Genomic DNA, 19094 nt, shown 5'->3' on the forward strand with positions numbered 1-19094 from the left:
CACCCTTTTGGGGTGAAAAAAATGTAATTACGGCATAGTCTATATCGGTATGTGTGAGATACACCTTTTAAATTTGTTTGGCGCATCTCCTTCCACCGCCAAGGATTGCAGGGCGCTTCAGTTTGCCTTCTGTTCTGAACTCCTCCTACTCCTCTTCCTCATCCTCCCTTTAGGGTACAAAAAATTGTAATCGGGGCCTAGTCTGTGTTTGTACGAGTGAGATACACCGTTTTATATCCTTTTTTCTATTCCGCTATTCAATATACACCCTTTTGGGGTGAAAAAAATTAAATTGAGGCATACTTTGCATATTTGACTGTGAGATACACCCGTTGTATTTGTATACTGTTTTTCTATTCCGCTATTCAATGTACACCCTTTTGGAGTGAAAAAAAAAAAAATTGCGGCATACTTTGCATATTTGGCTGTGAGATACACCCGTTGTATTTGTATACTGTTTTTCTATTCCGCTATTCAATATACACCCTTTTGGGGTGAAAAAAATTAAATTGCGGCATAGTTTGCATATTTGACTGTGAGATACACCCGTGCGATACTGTTGTTGTTTTGTTCCACTATTCAATAAACACCTTTCTAGGGCAAGATCATAAATTACAGAAATATGAGGAGACCGTCAAATAGGGGCCGTGGCCTGGGTCGTGGTGCTGCTGGTAGAGCTCCTGTTGCAAGGAGAGGACGTGGTCGATCTGTGCCAGCTACACGCACAAGTGAAACACCTTCCTCAAGTGTGAGTAGGCGACAGAACCTGCAGCAGTATTTGGTAGGGCATCATGCGCCTCTAGAAGTGATGAGGCCAGAACAAGTAGAGGCCATAGTAGATTGGTTTGCTGCTGACAGTGCCTCCAGTTCCTTCACATTGTCTCCCACCCAGTCTACTGCAGAAAGGTTAGAGTTGGCACCTGCAGCCGATGTCCAACCGTCTTTCACCTCACCCCTTTGCAAATCAGGCAAGCAGTCTGAGCCCCAAGTCATGCAGCAGTCTCTTCTTCTTTTTGATGACTCTGTCAGCAGGGTTTCCCAGGGCCATCCACCTAGCCCTTCCCCAGAAGTGGAAGAGATTGAGTGCAGCGATGCCAAACCACTTATTTCTCAAGATGAGTACATGGAAGGACCATCGCAGCACGTCTCCGATGATGACGAAACGCAGGTGCCAACTGCTGCGGCACTCAGAATTGTGGAGACCGACAAGGAGGGCAGGGGTGAAGACTGGGTGGAAGATGATGTGGAGGACGATGAGGTCCTCGACCCCACATGGAATGAAGGTCATGCAGGTGACCTGAGTAGTTTGGAGGAAGAGGCGGTGGTCGCACAGAGCCACCAGCACAGCAGAAGAGGGAGCAGGGTGCAGAAGCGGAGTGGCCGTGCCCCAGACACTACGCCTGCTACTGCCCAACGCAGCAAGGGACCGAGCGCACCAAAGCCAGCTCAAAGGAGTTCTCTACCGTGGGAGTTCTTCAGAAAATGTGCCGATGACAGGACACGAGTGGTTTGCACCCTGTGCAATCAGAGCCTGAAGCGAGGCATAAACCTTCTCAACCTGAGCACAACCTGTGCAAAGCACGAGCTTCAGTGGAGTAGACACCTTCAAAACCAAGAAAGGTCTCTGGCTCCTCCTGCTTCCTCTTCTGCTTCAGTCTCGGCCTCTTCATCCACCTCTGTAGTGATACCGGCACCTGCCACCCCGCAAGCAGACGATATGTCAGCAACACCACCACCTGGGTCACCAACCATCTCCACAATGTCCCGTGGAAGCGTTCAGCTTTCCATCTCCCAAACACTTCAGAGGAAGAGGAAGTACCCCCCTACCCACCCGCGATCCCTGGCCCTGAATGCCAGCATTTCACAATTATTGGCCTTTGAAATGCTGTCATTCCATCTGGTGGAGACGCACAGCCGCCACTACTTTTCCAGGCAAGCCATCCCTTCCCTGCACAACCAAATGGGGGAAAAAATCAGGTGTGCACTGCGCAACGCCATCTGTGCCAAGGTCCACCTAACTACCGATACGTGGACCAGTAAGCACGGTCAGGTGCGTTATATCTCCCTAACGGCACACTGGGTAAATGCAGTGGCGGATGGGCCTGAGGCGGATAGCAATTTGGCGCATGTCCTTCCACCACCGAGGATTGCAGGGCGCTTCAGTTTGCCTCCTGTTCCTAACTCCTCCTACTCCGCTTCCTCATCCTCTACCCCCTCCTCATCCGGTCAGCGTAACACCTTCACCACCAACTTCAGCACAGCCAGGGGTAAACGACAGCAGGCAGTTTTAAAACTTGCCTGTTTGTGGGAAAAACCACACACCGCGCAGGAGTTGTGGAGGAGCATGGAACAGCAGACAAATGAGTGGTTGCTGCCAGCGAGCCTCAAGCCCGGCCTGGTGGTGTGCGATAACGGGCGAAATCTCATAGCAGCTCTGGGCCTAGCCGGTTTGAAGCACATCCCTTGCCTGGCGCATGTGCTGAATTTGGTGGTGCAGAGGTTCCTTAAAAATTACCCCGATATGTCAGAGCTGCTGCAGAAAGTGTGGGCCGTCTGTGCGCACTTTCGGTGTTCTCACCCTGCTGCTGCTCGCCTGTCAGCGCTGCAGCGTAATTTCGGCCTTCCCGCTCACCGCCTCATATGTGACGTGCCCACAAGGTGGAACTCCACCTTGCACATGCTGGAAAGACTGTGCAAGCAGCAGCAGGCCATAGTGGAGTTTCAGCTGCAGCACGCACGCGTGAGTCGCTCTGCGGAACAGCACCACTTCACCACCAATAACTGGGCCTCCATGCGAGACCTGTGTGCCTTGTTGCGCTGTTTTGAGTACTCCACCAACATGGCCAGTGCCGATGACGCCGTTGTCAGCTTAACTATTCCACTTCTATGCCTCCTTCAAAAAACGATTCGGGTGATGATGGAAGAGGGTGTGGCACAGGAGGAGGAGGAGGAGGATGAAGAGGTAACATTTCCAAGGCTTTCAGGGCAGTCATTCACAAGTGGCTCCGAGGGTGGGTTCCTGCACACACAAACGCCAGGGACACAATTGTCCAGCAGGGGCACAGTTCTGGAGGATGAGGAGGATGAGGAGGAGGAGATGGAGGAGGAGATGGAACCATGTTCAAAGCAGGGTGGCACCCAGGCCAGCTCATGGCCATCACTGGTGCGTGGCTGGGGGGATACAGAGGACACAGACGATACACCTCCCACAGAGGACAGCCTTTCGTTGCCTCTGGGCAGCCTGGCACACATGAGCGATTACATGCTGCAGTGTCTCCACAACGACCGCCGAGTTGCCCACATTCTAACTTGTGCTGATTACTGGATGGCCACGCTGCTGGATCCCCGTTACAAGGACAACGTACCGTCCTTAATTCACTCACTGGCACGCTGGTAGACGCGATGCTGCTGGCATTCCCACCTGACAGCGGGGCCACAGTGGAAGCACAAGGCCAAGGCAGAGTAGGAAGAGGTCGCCAACGCAACCAGGGCACCGCCAGCACCTCAGAAGGCAGGGTTAGCATGGCCGAAATGTGGAAAAGCTTTGTCAGCACGCCACAACAAACAGCAGCACCAGCAGCTCATATGGAGCGTCTTAGCAGGAGGCAGCATTTCACCAACATGGTGGAGCAGTATGTGTGCACACGCCTACATGTAGTGAATGACGGTTCTGCCCCCTTCAACTTCTGGGTCTCCAAATTGGGCACATAGCCTGAGCTTGCCCTTTACGCCTTGGAGGTGCTGGCGTACCCTGCAGCCAGTGTATTATCTGAACGTGTATTTAGCACGGCTGGGGGATTTATCACAGACAAGCGCAGCCGCCTGTCCAGAGACAATGTGGACAAGCTCACGTTCATTAAAATGAACCAGGCGTGGATCCCACAGGACTTTTCCGTACCTTGTGCAGAATAGAGATGGATACCGACCTTACCCAGCCATTGTTATATTTTTGATCTTTCTCACTCTTTTGGGGTGTACCCTCTTTTAAAATGACTGAAAAAAAGCAGTGTTGGCTACCTCATCCTCCTCTACCGCCGCTTCCACCTACACCGCCACATCCACCACCACCTCAACCTCCCTCCTACTCCATATGGGCCTCGTCCTTCACAGATGAAGAAAATTGTTTTATTTTTCTGTTTTTTTTTGTTGTTTTAAGTTATTTCCCTATCCACATTTGTTTGCAGAGCACTTGCCATGCTCTTAACTACGTTTTGCTGCCATTTGCAGCACTCTAGCTCTTTCCATTGGTGTATTAGAGCCATTTTAGTGCCTGAAAGTTAGGGTCCCCATTGACTTCAATGGGGTTCGGTGTCCGGGTAAAGTTCGGAAAAAGTCCGGGACACGGACCCGGACTTTTTTTTCAAGTTCGGCCGAACCCGCCGAACACGGACATCCAGGTGTTCGCTCAACTCTAGTTGTGAGTCAGAGAGTAGATTTTTTGTTTGCAATATTTTCTATTAGGTGTTCAGATAACAAGATGACAACCATCAACAGTGCAGAGCAAACTATTTTAAGATCATAAAGGAAACTCATCATAATGAACACAGGCAACAATGGTAACATGATACAGTGGGACAGCTCAAAAACCAGAGGCATATAGGGTGATCCAAGTAAGAGTAGATTTTTTAATTTATATATATATATGTGTGTAGATAGATAGATAGATAGATAGATAGATAGATAGATAGATAGATAGATAGATAGATAGATAGATAGATAGATAGATAGATAGATAGATAGATAGATAGATAGATAGATAGATAGATAGATAGATAGATAGATAGATAGATAGATAGATAGATATGAATAACAAAAATGTTTGGGGGTTCTAGTAATTTTCTAGCAAAAAATTCAGATTTTAACTTGTAAACAACACATGTCAGCAATAGACCTTGTAGGTAATTATTGAATGGACAGGAGAGTTTTACAGAGGAGGATTACAGAGGCCATCTTGCAGATGCAAAAAGCAATGTGATTATGGTAAATCCCCAAATCCTTTTCAATAAAATAAAATAGTTCAGAGATATTGGGGAATGTGTAAGTTATACAAAATCGGTATCGGAGAACATGAACAGACCTTTTTTTTTTCTTTTTTAGCTTAGCTGTGAGTAAAGCATTGCACGATGAGTTTCTTCATAGAATGTTTTACATCTTGGTTCCTTAGGCTGTAAATAAAAGCATTTAACATAGGTGTAATGATGGTGTAGGCCGTGCTAACTATGCGATCATACTGGGAGGAATAGTTTGATGATGGGCGGATGTAAATGAATATTATGGTGCCATAGAACAAGGATATGACCATGAGATGAGAAGAACAGGAGGAAAAGGCTTTGCTTCGGCTACCGCTGGTCCTTATTTTCACTATAGTCCATGCAATTGGCACATAGGAAATAATTACCAAAAAGAACGGAATAGTAATAACCATAGAACCTTCAGTGTATATTAGGAGCTCGGCTAATGTAGTACTGGAGCAGGACAGTTTGATGAGTGATGTCACATCACAGAAGAAGTGGGGGATCAGTCTGTCCTCGCAGTATTTTAATTGTGACAGAGCACAGGTGTGCAATAATGAATGTAGAGATGATGCCATCCAGCAACTGATGTTCATCATAAGCATAACCTTATCATTCATCAATGATACGTAGTGTAAGGGAATACAAATAGCCAAATATCGATCAAATGCCATGACTGACAGGAGAAAACACTCAGTGGTGCCCAGAAGCACAAAGAAGTACATCTGCAGGAAACAGCCAGGGAAGGAGATGGAGGTTTCGCCTCGAAGAATGCAGGACAGAAGCTTGGGAACGGTCACTGTAGAGAAAGAGATGTCCACTGCGGACAGGTTCCCTAAGAAAAAGTACATCGGTGTGTGCAACTGTGAAGAAAGTATAATAGAACTTATTAAAAGTACGTTAGCAGTCCATGTGAGGGTATATATGACCAGAAAGGTGGAGAAGAGAGCAGCATGGTTGTAGTGAAGGTCTGAGAAGGCCAGAAGAATAAAGCTGGAGGTAAGATTTACTGTTTCCATCACTTATGATCTAAAAAAGGTTCTTTGTGATGATACCAAATTCACATAATCCAATATTACTTGTTGATGTATTTGCAGATTTCTCTGTTATGCCATTCCTAACAATGAACATTGGGTACAGTATTTTATATGACTTTTTTTATTTTATTTTACTCCTTAAAAATGCAATAAACACTTTTGAAACAATCTGTCTTATCAGCAAGATGCAGTTTTTATTTGAAAAATGTGCCCACATGTTTATCTACATTTTTACATAACTTCATCTTTGTGCCTTATGCAGTGACATTAAAGGGAACGTGTGCCCCAAAAACAAAGAGTGCACTTCAAGTCATCCAAACTCAAGGTACTTCCAAGTTCTGAAGTCCAAGAAAGTGCCTGGGGACACCTGAACTCCAAGAAGTTCTGTAATGTAACCAGCGCCTGATTCTGTGGTCATTGGCAGTGACCTCCCCCCTTCTGTCTTATTCTTAGATAGCAGTGGCAGCTGGTGCTCCATGGGCGGGGGGGCGGCAGATGGACCCCACCATACCCCCTGGACCACACCAGCTCCAGTCCACACACCATAATCCCCCCCCCCGTCGCCGGCTCACTCACCCTGGACTGACGTGGAGGGCAGGCAGCGGCGGCTTCCTCCGGCAGCGGCGGCTTTCCCTGCGTCTCCCACCTCCTTGGCCAACAGCATGGCTTCTTCTTTTGGCCTATTGGCAAATGGGTCTCAGGACCCACTTCATGATTGGCTGGAAGGAGAATCAGTGTGATAATAGCGAATATTCATTCGCTATTGTCACACAACTGGGTGGGCTCAGGACGCAGTGCTTTGCGCCCCGAGCCCGCCCTTTTGAGAAGCCTAGTAGAGCCTCTGGCTCTAATCACATGCTTAAAAAAAAAAAACATTGGAATCCATGCGTCAGGTGTCCTGTATGTAGATTAGGGGGCCAGACGCGTGGATGGGGGGGCGGCGCCCCTGCTCCCCCAAATGGATGGGCCGCCACTGTTAGATAGTGAGGCCACTAGACACAGTGCATTAGACTTGAGACAATGACCACATAAGCTGGCCTCTGGTTGCATTATAGAGGGACTATAGAGAGTCCCTTTGCCTTGACAGTTGTAAACCCTCACATATACCCAGTGAAGTGGCCAGCCACAGGTGATACACAGAGATGAATCAAATCCTTCTACATAAGTTGTACCTGTTTATCTCCAACCCTCTCTCTTCTACAGCCATTTAAAGGACAGAATTTAGACAGAATTTCTGAACTCCAGAAGGCAGAGATCTGATGTCTCACACTGCACAGCATAGAGCTGGGAGCTGAGTGTAATCTGAAACCTAAGTAGAAGGAATGCCCCCGCCCCCATTCACAGTTTAGCATGGAAACATGCACAGCTGAGGCAGTCAGTTGCCTGCTGTGTGCTGGAGTGGGAGTGGGGCCATCCCCTGGGATTGGTTGCTCTCTGCATAGACTGTCAGAAGTGACTAATGCAGAGGAATTAGCGAGGAGGCAGAAATCACACCAGGAGCTTTGGAAAGAGGCAAGCACACAGTATAGAAGGATATAATTTGTTCATTTTTCATTTCAGAAGTTTGCAAGCACTGAGTGGCAGTTTCATTTTTGTTTTAGGGCCACAGGTTTTACAACTAATGCTATCTCATTCCCTTCTCAAATGCAGTCTTCATGAGTAAGGTGTGGAATATGAAGCTGTACTAATGCTTTGCTTAGGGGAAAATTATTTTTCTTGAACTCATGTGTTTTTTTTTCCCCCGCAATAGATTATCTTGTTAGCTTTTGAAGTTGCAGGTTTGCATTCATAGGTGTGTGCAGCCTATTGCATTATGGCGTGCACCCCAAAGCTCAAACACACACACGCCTTTCTCTGCAGCCTCAGCTGCACAGGACAGTGAATGAATAGGAAGTGCTCTGTGCTGAGCAGCTTCCTGTTCATTCACAAACCGAAGCATAGTTAACAAATTTTACTATGCTTCAGTTATGAATGACCACAAGCAGGGCTGGTACAAGGGGTGGGCAGGAGGGGAGGTTGCCCTGGGCGCAATGGTTTACTGAGTATAGGACCCTCTAAAATTGCAGATCATGAATGGGGAAAGGGGGTGCTGTTTGGCATCTTTGCCCTGGGCGCTGGAGGATCTTGTCCCGGCACTGACCACAAGGATTGAGTGTGTTCACTGTGTTCATTTAGAAAAGGAAGGTGCTGGTAAATGATATACAAATTACTTACTAGCCCCTTTCTCCCGAGCAGCAGCTGGGGGGGAGAGGAGGGAAGCCAGCAGTACTGCGGGGCAGGGGGGCCAACACGGGGGAAGCCCAGGCAGTAGGGGGATTAAGCACCGCACGTAGAGATTAGGGTGTGCCCAGGTACACCTGGCACACCCCCTGCGCACACCTACAGTATGCTTGCATTGAAAACTGTCATTAGGTCGTCCTGCAAATTTTGAATGTCCAGTGTATACAGTATAAATTTACATTCACTCACAGTGAGCACAATTTGCTTTTTTTGTCCCAGTCCGAGCCTGCATAAGTGTACAATTATACTAATCTTAATTACAATCAGCGCAATTATATGTGATTCTCCCCAAAAACAAAAACCTTTTTATATATATATATATATATATATATCAAACTGCCAGCTAAAGCACTCAATAGTGATTCAACAACACTTACCAATATCAATTATAACACAATAGTGCAGCGTAACACTTAGCTGCTAAAATCACCAATCCAACTCAAAAATTGTAATCCCTAAAAATTTTTTAGAAAAATTACATATACTTGAAATAAAACTTTATATAGTGAAATTAATCCAATGTTCCAATGTTCATAAACGTAAAGAAAAAAAAACACCAAGTGATTTCACTACTTCTTCATGCTTCTGTGCGCCTCCACCACCTGGTGAAAAAAAAAACGCTCAACTTAATAAGATAGACAACACGCTTCTCTCGTAATTCTCAATGATGTTGTTCCTCAGAAAACCCCTCTTCGTCCTCCACAGTACGCATACCAGTACAGTAAGCACACCATCCACTCTCCAGTGTGATCACAGAACCCCCATAAACGCATGACATGAAATGTAAAGGCATGGATATAGTGTATTCCACTTTCAAAAATGTATTAAAATCCCCCGCTTAAAATACCATTACAATATTCATATAGCACAGTGCGTTAAAAAAACATCAACTGTCATAAGCTAACTCACTACCGTATGTCAGTTCAATGGTGGCGAGACGTCACATGCTCGGCCCCTCCCTTCCTAGACGCGTTGCGCCCTGTGATGTGGTCTTCTCTGTATTTTTACGTTGGATTGGTGTTATTAGTAGTTAAGTGGTGTGTTATAGATAAGTGTACAATTAGCTAGCAGCGGGACAATTTTAATCAAGGATAATAGGTCTAACTAGTGTATGAACATTTTTTTAAATCCCCCGCCCTAAATACACTTACAAAATTCATATAACACAGTGCATTAAAAACATCAACTGTCATTAGCCAGCTCACTACTGTATGTCAGTTCAATGGTGGCGAGACGTCACAGGCTCGGCCCCTCCCTTCCTAGACGTGTTGCGCCCTGTGATTGGGCTTCCTCAGTATTTTTTAGTTGGATTTGTGTTATTAGTAGTTAGGTGTTGTGCTTATATAGATAAGTGTACAAGTAGCTAGCATCAGGACCATTGTAATCAAAAGATAATAGGCCTAACTGGTGTGTGCCTACCTTTTATTTTACATATGGGGATAGGGAGGTGAGGGAAATGTGAGTGATATAACGAGACATGGTTTAGGTTCACACTGTACTTGCACTTAGTTTTTTCTTTTCAACTGATGCAGCAAATGCTGCAAACAAAAGGCAAGTTCAAGAACGCATGGTCAGTGATAAGTGAATGGGCTTTTTGAGGCACGCCTAAAAAAGCCCTATTAACATAAAATAAAAAAAGGACTCAAAATAAATGAAAGCACTAAAATACCACCTCTGAAAAAAAAGTTATTTTTTAAATCGAAAAACTTGCAGTAAAAAAAAAAAACAGCCCAACGTAAAATAAATCATGCTGTCTAATCAGAAACTTGATATGTCACACCTGTGAGGTGGATGGATTATCTCAGCAAAGAACAAGTGCTCACTAACACAGATTTACACAGATTTGTGAACAATATTTGAGAGAAATAGGCATTGTGTGTACATAGAAAAAGTCTTAGATCTTTAAGTTCAGCTCATGAAAAATGGGGGCAAAATTAAAAGTGTTGCATTTATAATTTTGTTCAGTGTAGATTGACCAGACAAAGGCAGGACAGTAATATTTGTCAGCCATGTATCTCGAGAAATATGTGAGGACTATTCCTGTTTGATTCCGAACATGTTCATTGAAAGCACTAATCACATTGGCTTCTGTTCCATGTCCTTCAATGTCAGAGACAGGCTTTCCCTATTGTTTGCGTATTGAGATAATGTGTATTGTATTGCAGGAGTTCGACGACGGAAAGTCTGCTAGTTAATTGGCTCAGGTTGATTAAATCATTGTCCTCTGTTAGTTGCTGAGTGAAAATAGTATACTGTTTGTGTTGGTTGTTCATTAGATATGTTAATTATATTTCTGTATACCATTTCATCTGCATATGATAATGTAATTAGGCAACCCCTGACCTGTGTGTGGTAATATGATCAGGAGGGGGGGGGGGGTCCATGCTGTATATAAATTCTGTGTGACTGTTCAATATAGAGAGATTCCAGTACAAGCTAAGTTGTTGGCTAGCTTTGTATGGGGGCGGCTAGGATTTGATAGCTATGTTCATGACTGCAAGGAAGCCGTATACTGACGGAAGACCACAAGTACAGTGTTTGTTGAGGTTCCATTACACTTTCTTTCAGGGAACTGCATGTCACCAGGAAATGTTGCTTTTTTCAATTAATTATGTTTTCAGAATTCTCTTGCGTTTTTCTTTTTACCAAGAAAGATGTCGTAAATACTAAAAATGGAAAAATAAAATGAAATATCTGATTTACATATAATATAGTCTAACTTTTATATGATTTACCCGCACTGGGTGCAATTCGAAATAAATGTAATCATGTAATAAATGTAATGAATTTTATTAAGTACATAACTTCCTTAACTGCAATTTTTTTTTTTTTCTTTTACTTGCCTTTCGTTAAGTTGTGACAATCTCACATTGAATAATTTTATTTCCAAAATGGTTTTAAATATCTCAATGTATTACATTTCAAAATGCCAATTATTTCATTTTTTTTGTGTTGCTTGTCTTATATTTTTATGTTCAATTTCTGTCTTTAAATTTACACCATAGAGGTTTTATTGTTAAGCTGGCTATACGCTGCTAAATTTTTCTTCAAAATGTTTCTTTTTAAGAACCTTCCCTTTCCCTTTTCTAATTGATAATGGTGGTAAATCAACCTCTATTTTTGACCACAGTGAGGACAAAATTTGAAGGAGCAGGATGGAATTTTTTTCTTGAACTAATTAACTTCTAACAGCGAATGTGGTTTTTGTTTGGGAAATTACATTCATTCCAAAACTGAATGTTAAAAGCAAACAAAATTTTGAAGTACTTCGTACATTCGGAAACCCATTGAATGCACTGAGAATTTTCATACGAATGTTCATTAGAAAATCTACTAAAGGTTTTTATGAATGGTGCCAGTCACATATATCTAAAGCACCGACATCCCTATATATTAGTATAAAGAACAACGGAAGACAGTGGGACTTTTAAGGTGCTTAAATAAAAATACCAAGTACAAAATTCAAACTTCATATATTAAATACGTATAAATGTATTTGTTGACAAAAATGTAAAAACATTTCATTAAAAGATCTATATGCAGTATCTGCAGAAAATCTACTAGTGTATATCCAGCTTCAGTCTCATGTTTGTTGCCCATCTGAATAAATTGCGTAATGTGTTTTTGATATTTACCTGCTCTATGTGCAACCTTCAGCACTGACAAATTGGATCTCTTAAAGTAGTTTTGTCTTGTTCGCTTTTTTTAATTTCGTATTTTGACAAAACAATCCTGTAATTGCAGCAGACTCTGACCCAACAGAGCATTATTTCATGTCTGGACTTCCATAATTGTGGCATAAAATTGTCCTTCTCTATTTTTATAAATGTTATCAAATTTCGTCCTCTTGGCATATTCTCAGTGCCATTCTACGAGTCTTTTTCGGGAAAGCTCCCATTATACCTACCCAGTTTTTAAACTCATAATAAATTCTCTGTGTCTCCAACCAGATCCTGAAGCAATAGATTACTAGACAAATGTAGATCTCCATTTATACTGTATGTCTTCTTTTCTTTGAGAGAGCTGGGTGTCACCAGAGAATGTTTATTTCCCTAGTTAATGTTTTAAGAATTCTCTTGTGTTTTTGCTTCAGTGTTTACCAAGGACTGTTGGAAATCATGAAAAAATACAGATCTAATTTCGATATAGTATATTGATTGATTTACTGATACAGGATTACTTCAAATTTCCTCACCATTCTTTCTCTATTGTTATTCAGTAATATGGGTAAAAAAGGAAAGTCACGGTCCCTGCCCCCAATCAACAATCCCACTTCATCTGGAATATAGAAGAGCACCCTCCTAGTATCCTAGTATAGGATGATAGTTAAATTTGATTTTTGGCTTGCTCTGTAATCATTGGAGCTGTGATCGGTTGCCATAGGCAGGGCAGAAAATTCAAATACCAGTCTAAATATTTATTATGCCCTGGGGATGAGTGGCTGTGCCTAGAAGGGGGTCTGGGAGGTGGTATATACAGTAGCCTGAAAGAGGAGATTGCCTTTTCCCCCATCAGGGATGGATCTGTGAGCTTCAGGGGGCTTCTTTCTCCTAAAGCACCTCTGGACTTAATGCTGGAATTCTCTATCAAGGGATCAAGTCTGAGGAGCTGGTTGCTTTTGGACTTGTGAGTAGAGAACTTGACTAATGCCCCAGCAGAGACATATCTCACGGTCCCCAGCTATGAGGTTCTAACTATTCTGGAGCTATCTCATGGTTCCCAGCTATGAGACTATAAAGGAGAAGTATAGCCAAAATTAGTTATGCACTCCTGTAACCTGTATTCTGGCGTTATCTCACGGTCCCCAACTATGACCCTAAACTATTCCGGACCTATCATATGGTCCTCAGCTACACAAATCATTGTACATTGTATCTCTTGACAACTGTTGAGATAAGATATCAGCCACACAGGGAGTGAATTGTTTTCAGTGAGTTGGCTGATTCATTAGGGTTGATTTACCAAAGGCAAATAGGCACTTTGCAAGAGAATTGCCCTAGAGCTTAATGAATGTGGTAACGTTTCATTTTGAAAATAATTCCCAAACACATGAAGGGAAAATAAATGAACAGCATTTTTTTTTGCACATTCTTGGATGATGGAAGTCATTCATTGATGGAAATCCTGATTAGAAGATGGAATGAGCTCCACTAAGCTCCGGGACAAATTCTTTTGTAAACAGCCTATTTGCCTTTGGTAAATCAACGCAATAGACTCATATTGCAGGGATGAGTGATAAAGCGCAACCATTGGATAGCAATTCAATGTTGGAAGCAGGGCCTGTGTATGTAATGAATATACACATACTAATAATATTATATTGAATAGGATGATCTTTCTCACATGTTTATTTCCAAAAAAAAGGAAAAGACTATACATTTCTTTTAAATCACTTTCTAAGCCAGAAAATAAATGCCTATTCCAGGCAAAAAAAATAGTGTCTATAGAAAGAGGCCCCATCCCACTAAAACTCACCTTACCCACCCCAATTTCCAGCATTGACTGGGTCAGAAGCTAGGGGACGTGGTGATGCCACATCCTTACTCATGTTACAATGCTCAGGCCTAACAATTGGCTTCCAAAACAAGGCTGTCAAATGAGAGGAGGTTACATCTTCCCCTATACCCAGAAGCGTTAGGTATTTTTACAACTGCAGTGAAGAAAGCAGTTGTTGGGGGGTGCTGGCAAGTGACATCAGTGGTTCTGGAGAGCTCTTTGCAAAGACACTATCATGTTTCCCTGAAGACCTTTCTGTAGATCCAGTGTATCTTCCAGATTGTCTTCAATCGTACTCATTTGCTCTATAGCCATCTTCTGTTTCTTCTGTATACACCACTGTCCATAGTGTGCACCAAGTAAGATCTGGCAGCTCGTCATTTAGGACATAGCTGACTTATGAGTCATGTTCTTAATAATCTTTCCCTTATAACTTGATCATTCGCAGAGTCAACTCCCACAGCCAAAGTGGTGCTTTTCACAGTCTCCATAGATATAATAAAAGTCAGAGTGGGATCAAACCTGTGTTTTATAGAAAAGCTTGGTTGTCTGAGATGAAGGATATCTTGATGGGAAATTTGAGGAAAGATGTCTGAGTCAAATCTAAGATGTCCATTGTGGTTTGAGAACTTTGGTTGGAGATATACATCTGCCTTGGTAGTGTTGTGGAATTTTTCCTCAGGTACAAAATACCTGTTACCTGTTAGTCAGTGATACCAAATCAGACAATATATAGCTATATATATAATGAGATCAGACAAGACTCAAGATGGCTGAATCATAGTGACCTGATTTATTACAACATTGCTGGAGTTTATATATACTCAAATATGGGTTTGTCATTACAATCTGACGTACAGAAATGGGTTGTTATTAACATCTTTTATCCAATCAAAGTTAACAACTAATTATAGTAAGCATTATGTCAATCTAGATCGTGATTCTCTGTCATAAAGGGAAATTTCTTGGTGACACACAATAAAAGTTCCAAAGGGGCTTTTAGAAGATATTATTGGCTTTGTGGTCAGCTGTCCAGATAGAGTTGATATTCTGAGAGATAGGGAATTTCCACTGTTTCGTTCATCTGATATATTCTTAGCCTTTGCAAGCTCAGTGACACATGTAAAGAAATCAAAGTAAAATGAGATTAACTCGAAAGATATTTTGTTTAAGATAACCATTCTAAATGCCAGTCAAGGCATCCTGTAAAGGCCAATAAGGTATCCAGAAAATGCGAGATAGGTATGCCACGACATCTCCCCCCTCTTGAGAATTTATTGATCAGGCTAACTAACTACCTATTCCGCTTATCAGATTCATCCAAGGGAGCAGCCCCTTACGCTTGGAACACTGGCCCAGAGGGCAAACCTCAGTGGGGGGTGTCCGAGTCTTGGTAAGGTTCTGAGGCGGAGATTACTTCATACATGGGGGTTTGAGGTGACAGATTTCTCATTACAGCATACTCAGCATCATCAATCCCTTCTTATTTCCGTATAGAGTTGAAATAGGTTGTCTTCTTGGCCTTGGTAACCTTATCAACCAAACACATAATTATTTTAATTCAACAGATAACTAGAGATCATAATTATCATAAACATCAATATAAATACACCACTTTCATTATTTTAGGAGATAAAGCAAAACCTCCAAAAGACTGTGTTCATTAAGATGGGCAGACACTATTGGAAATAAAGAGGTTGTAGTACCTGTTCCTGTGACAACTGAGAAAGTCAACTATGGGCCTTATTGCCACAGACACAATAGATTCCCAACCCTGAATGTGACCACCCTGGGGTGAAAATGGGTATTAATAACTTTTCTGCATAATACCCCAGTTTCTGTCTGAACAACAGAAACCTGAGGGCTTCCCCTAGGTGAGAAATGTCCATATTGTCATTCAATATGGCTCATATTTTGTTTAACAGTTTCATTTCTGTAATGCATGCATGTTTCATTTCATGGGCTGTTCACAGTCAGCTGTGGGCAGGATATGTTTATCAGTGCTTGTGAACAGTCCACCCTCCCTACATCAGTTTTTTCCATAGAACTCTATACACACTGTAGGATTCTTGAAACCTGCGACTTTTGGGGGAATTAACATGTCCTTTTGTGCACTGGTAATGTTTCTATAGGATTTTGAAAACTCTGTCTGATTTAGATCCTCTAATGCAAGTGGGTTTACTAGCACAGGTATAGTCTGGGACTCTGGGGGTAATTGTGGACATATCTAGCACCCTGAGTACCCTGACTTCCTGGCTACCTGGTATTTAAACTTAACAGTACATTGGGCCTTAGGTTGTCTGTCTCTTTTATTGTCCTGCCCCTTCATTATACCCAACATTTCCATACATATCAAAAATTTAAAGAAAAATCATTGTACCACCTTTTTTCAATGACTGAATCCATGTATCCCTTACTTTATGACTTAGTATCCTCATTTGGATCTGGTAGGGATGAAAACACACTATTATGCATTTTTGTCAATTGCTTTTAAAGCGCTGCAACACATCTAGTGAGATCTGAGTGTGCAGCTTGCAATTTCTGTGGTAAATAGAGACCTGCTTCAGGTACCCACACCTCTCTTGGGAGTGTTCCTGACAAAGGAAAAAACGTAAAACAATCTACTTGTTTCTGCTATTTTACTCAACTTGTTTTTTTTTTTTTTTTTTACCATACAACCTTTTGTACCTTTCCGCTACTCTGTGAATGATATGGAGTGTAAAAGGCTTTCTCAATATTTAGTGCGGATAGGATCTCTTGTAGAACCCTTCCTGTAAAGTGAGTACCCCTGTCACTTTCCATAGGTTCTGGGATTCTATACCTGCACTTTACCTGGGGCAAAGGCCTTTTTCCTGTGGTTTGTACTTTACCCCTAGAGACTGGCCAGGCCTTAGGCCATCCTGAAAAATGTCTATACAAACTAAAACATGTGAATAGGGACCAGACTGTGGGAAATCAATGTAATCTATTGGAACTCCTTGGAAAGGACAGTCTGACTTAGGCGGTGCTTTTATGGGGTGCTTACAGCTCTACCAACATTGTACCTAGCACAGGTAAGACAAGAAGCAGTATATTTTGCAGCTACTCCAGGAAAACCTGGTGCTAACCAGTGTTGTATTACCAAGGTGGTCATTAGAGTCTTTGAGATATGACACGATCCGTGAGCTGCGGCTGCCACCCTCGGGTATAGGGCCTGAGATCAGACAGAAATGCTCCTCCATCCTCCAGCAATCAGTTACATCCTGTGTTGCACTGTTCTTCCTCCACTCCTCACGCTCCTGTGAGGGGGCTTTTTCTGCAATGATATCAAGATTGCCATACTTACAGGAGTTGGTTGCTTTCCTAGGAGTGTCAGTACCCGGATAGGGACCTGTTCCAGTGCAGCCTTCTTCGCTGCTCTGTCGGCCCTTGCGTTTCCTGCAGCTTCTTCTGTGTCCTCTCTTGCATGTGCCTTGGTTTTTTAATAAATGGCCACCTTGGTGAAACACTGGAAGACTAAGAACAGTCTCTATTATATCTGCATGCTTTTTCTTGGCTTATCAGCTAAGGTCAAAAAGCTACAGGCTTTCAAAAATATGACCAAAATCATGTCAATGTGAATGTTAACTCTTTAAAATTCACAGGCCTTTGCCAAAACCATCAGCTGCTTGTGCTTAGAACTTTAGATTTAATGCCTCTGCATTCCTTTTGTTTATTTATTGCTGTTACTACTGCATACCCAGTTACAGGCTTACCCTCCTCTGTTTATAAACATGATCCATCTACATAAAGGGTCTCATCAGGGCTCCAGTGAGGAGCCTTTTTGGCAGGGCTCAACAATTCAGATTCTGCCATCATCAGCTCAAAAACAGTCATGGGGGATATTTAACAAACATTTTTTTCCCCTCCCCCTCTAATGCCTGCTCCTGTACTGGAAGTAAACTGGCTTAAAAACATTGCACCTGTTTTATCCAGAAGCGCTTTTGCAGGCTGTGGCCCGCACACAGCTGAGGATCCTTTTATCACTGGGTCAAGCTGGCAAGAGACATATGCTACATACTGGATTAATGGGCACTTCATCTGAAACTGAACACTGAAATTTTAACTCAACACAAACATTACTTTTTTTTTTTTTTTTAAATGACTTCCCCTTTTCCTTTGAAGCCAGGCAGGAAACCGCTCTCACCCCTGTTACTGTTATTCAGCAAACCTTTGGGACTGCTTCTGATGGGACATGCGGACACAGGTTAGCTGTATACCTTATTTCCTGTCTATCTTCTGGGGGAGAGGGGTTGGTTGCAATTCTTTGCTCTAATGTCCTGTCTTTACACTATTTGTAGTAGGTCACTTTTTATACACCCATAATGACAGGAAGTAATGTACTTTTATCTTTCAAACAAAAAAACCTCTAAGAACTTTGTCCCGAATTTCAAAAAAAATCTTATCAGAGGTTCCTCTTTGGTTACGGAGGGTGCCCCTGAAATACCACTTAATATACCATAATAATATAAAACGTTATTCTATTTTAAAACTTTTGGCTCAGTGCCAATAGGGTTCAATGGTCATGTTAATTGCGGTAACCCTTAATGTCTAAACAAAGATTCCTGGTTTAAAGGGCAACCTATTATTTTTCATCTTAGTTTAATTTAATACAAAATAACCCCAAAAATATCATATGCCGTTCATTTATCATATAAAGAAACAATCTTTTCTCCGTGCTACAAACTCCCAGCTTATAAACTACTTCCCCTTTTTATATCAAAGACACAGAGCCTGTTTTTTTTCCCCCTGTCTTAAAAGTAGCCACGACAGGCTTATGAATTAAAGGGCAATGAGCATCCTTACTTTTTTTCTTATGAATACATGTGTTTTCTCATGAAACAATTCAACACACACCAACTCATTTATAATATATCAATACTCATTCAACTTCATACTCTCCTGCTTCCATATTTCTGCAACTGATTTTAAGTTTGTTCTTGCCAAATCTGTTTCATACACTTTACAAAAATCTGTCATATCCTATCTTATCTTATCCTACAACTAGGATTATTAGCTGTCCAACTACAGAACACTTTAATTGGCTGTGTAGCCCAAAGACTATGCTCCCAGAGCATTTAATCTTCGAATGCAAACTCCCTGGTCTGCCCCATTTATCTGGTAACCCTGTTACCCATACACTATAAGGCCATGGTCCTAATGACCTTTCTCATCGACCCCTGGTCGGTATCTACGGAAACCCAGTTTCCCATTTCACTGTTATCCAAGAAATAGAATAACTACCTATAAC

At 42.4% G+C, this 19094-nt stretch overlaps 1 protein-coding gene across 1 annotated transcript; it reads right to left on the bottom strand.

The window, feature by feature from the left end:
* Positions 1-5098: 5098 nt before the first annotated feature.
* LOC309546167 (olfactory receptor 1G1-like) lies at positions 5099-6031 on the bottom strand (the record flags this gene model as incomplete). Its single annotated transcript, XM_082245706.1, has 1 exon — positions 5099-6031. The coding sequence occupies one exon, from the start codon at positions 6029-6031 to the stop codon at positions 5099-5101; it is 933 nt and encodes a 310-aa protein (XP_082101832.1).
* Between the last annotated feature and the right edge of the window lie 13063 nt (positions 6032-19094).

This window comes from Pelophylax lessonae (assembly GCF_965119305.1).
Source record: "Pelophylax lessonae genome assembly, chromosome: 2".
NCBI lineage: Eukaryota > Metazoa > Chordata > Amphibia > Anura > Ranidae > Pelophylax > Pelophylax lessonae.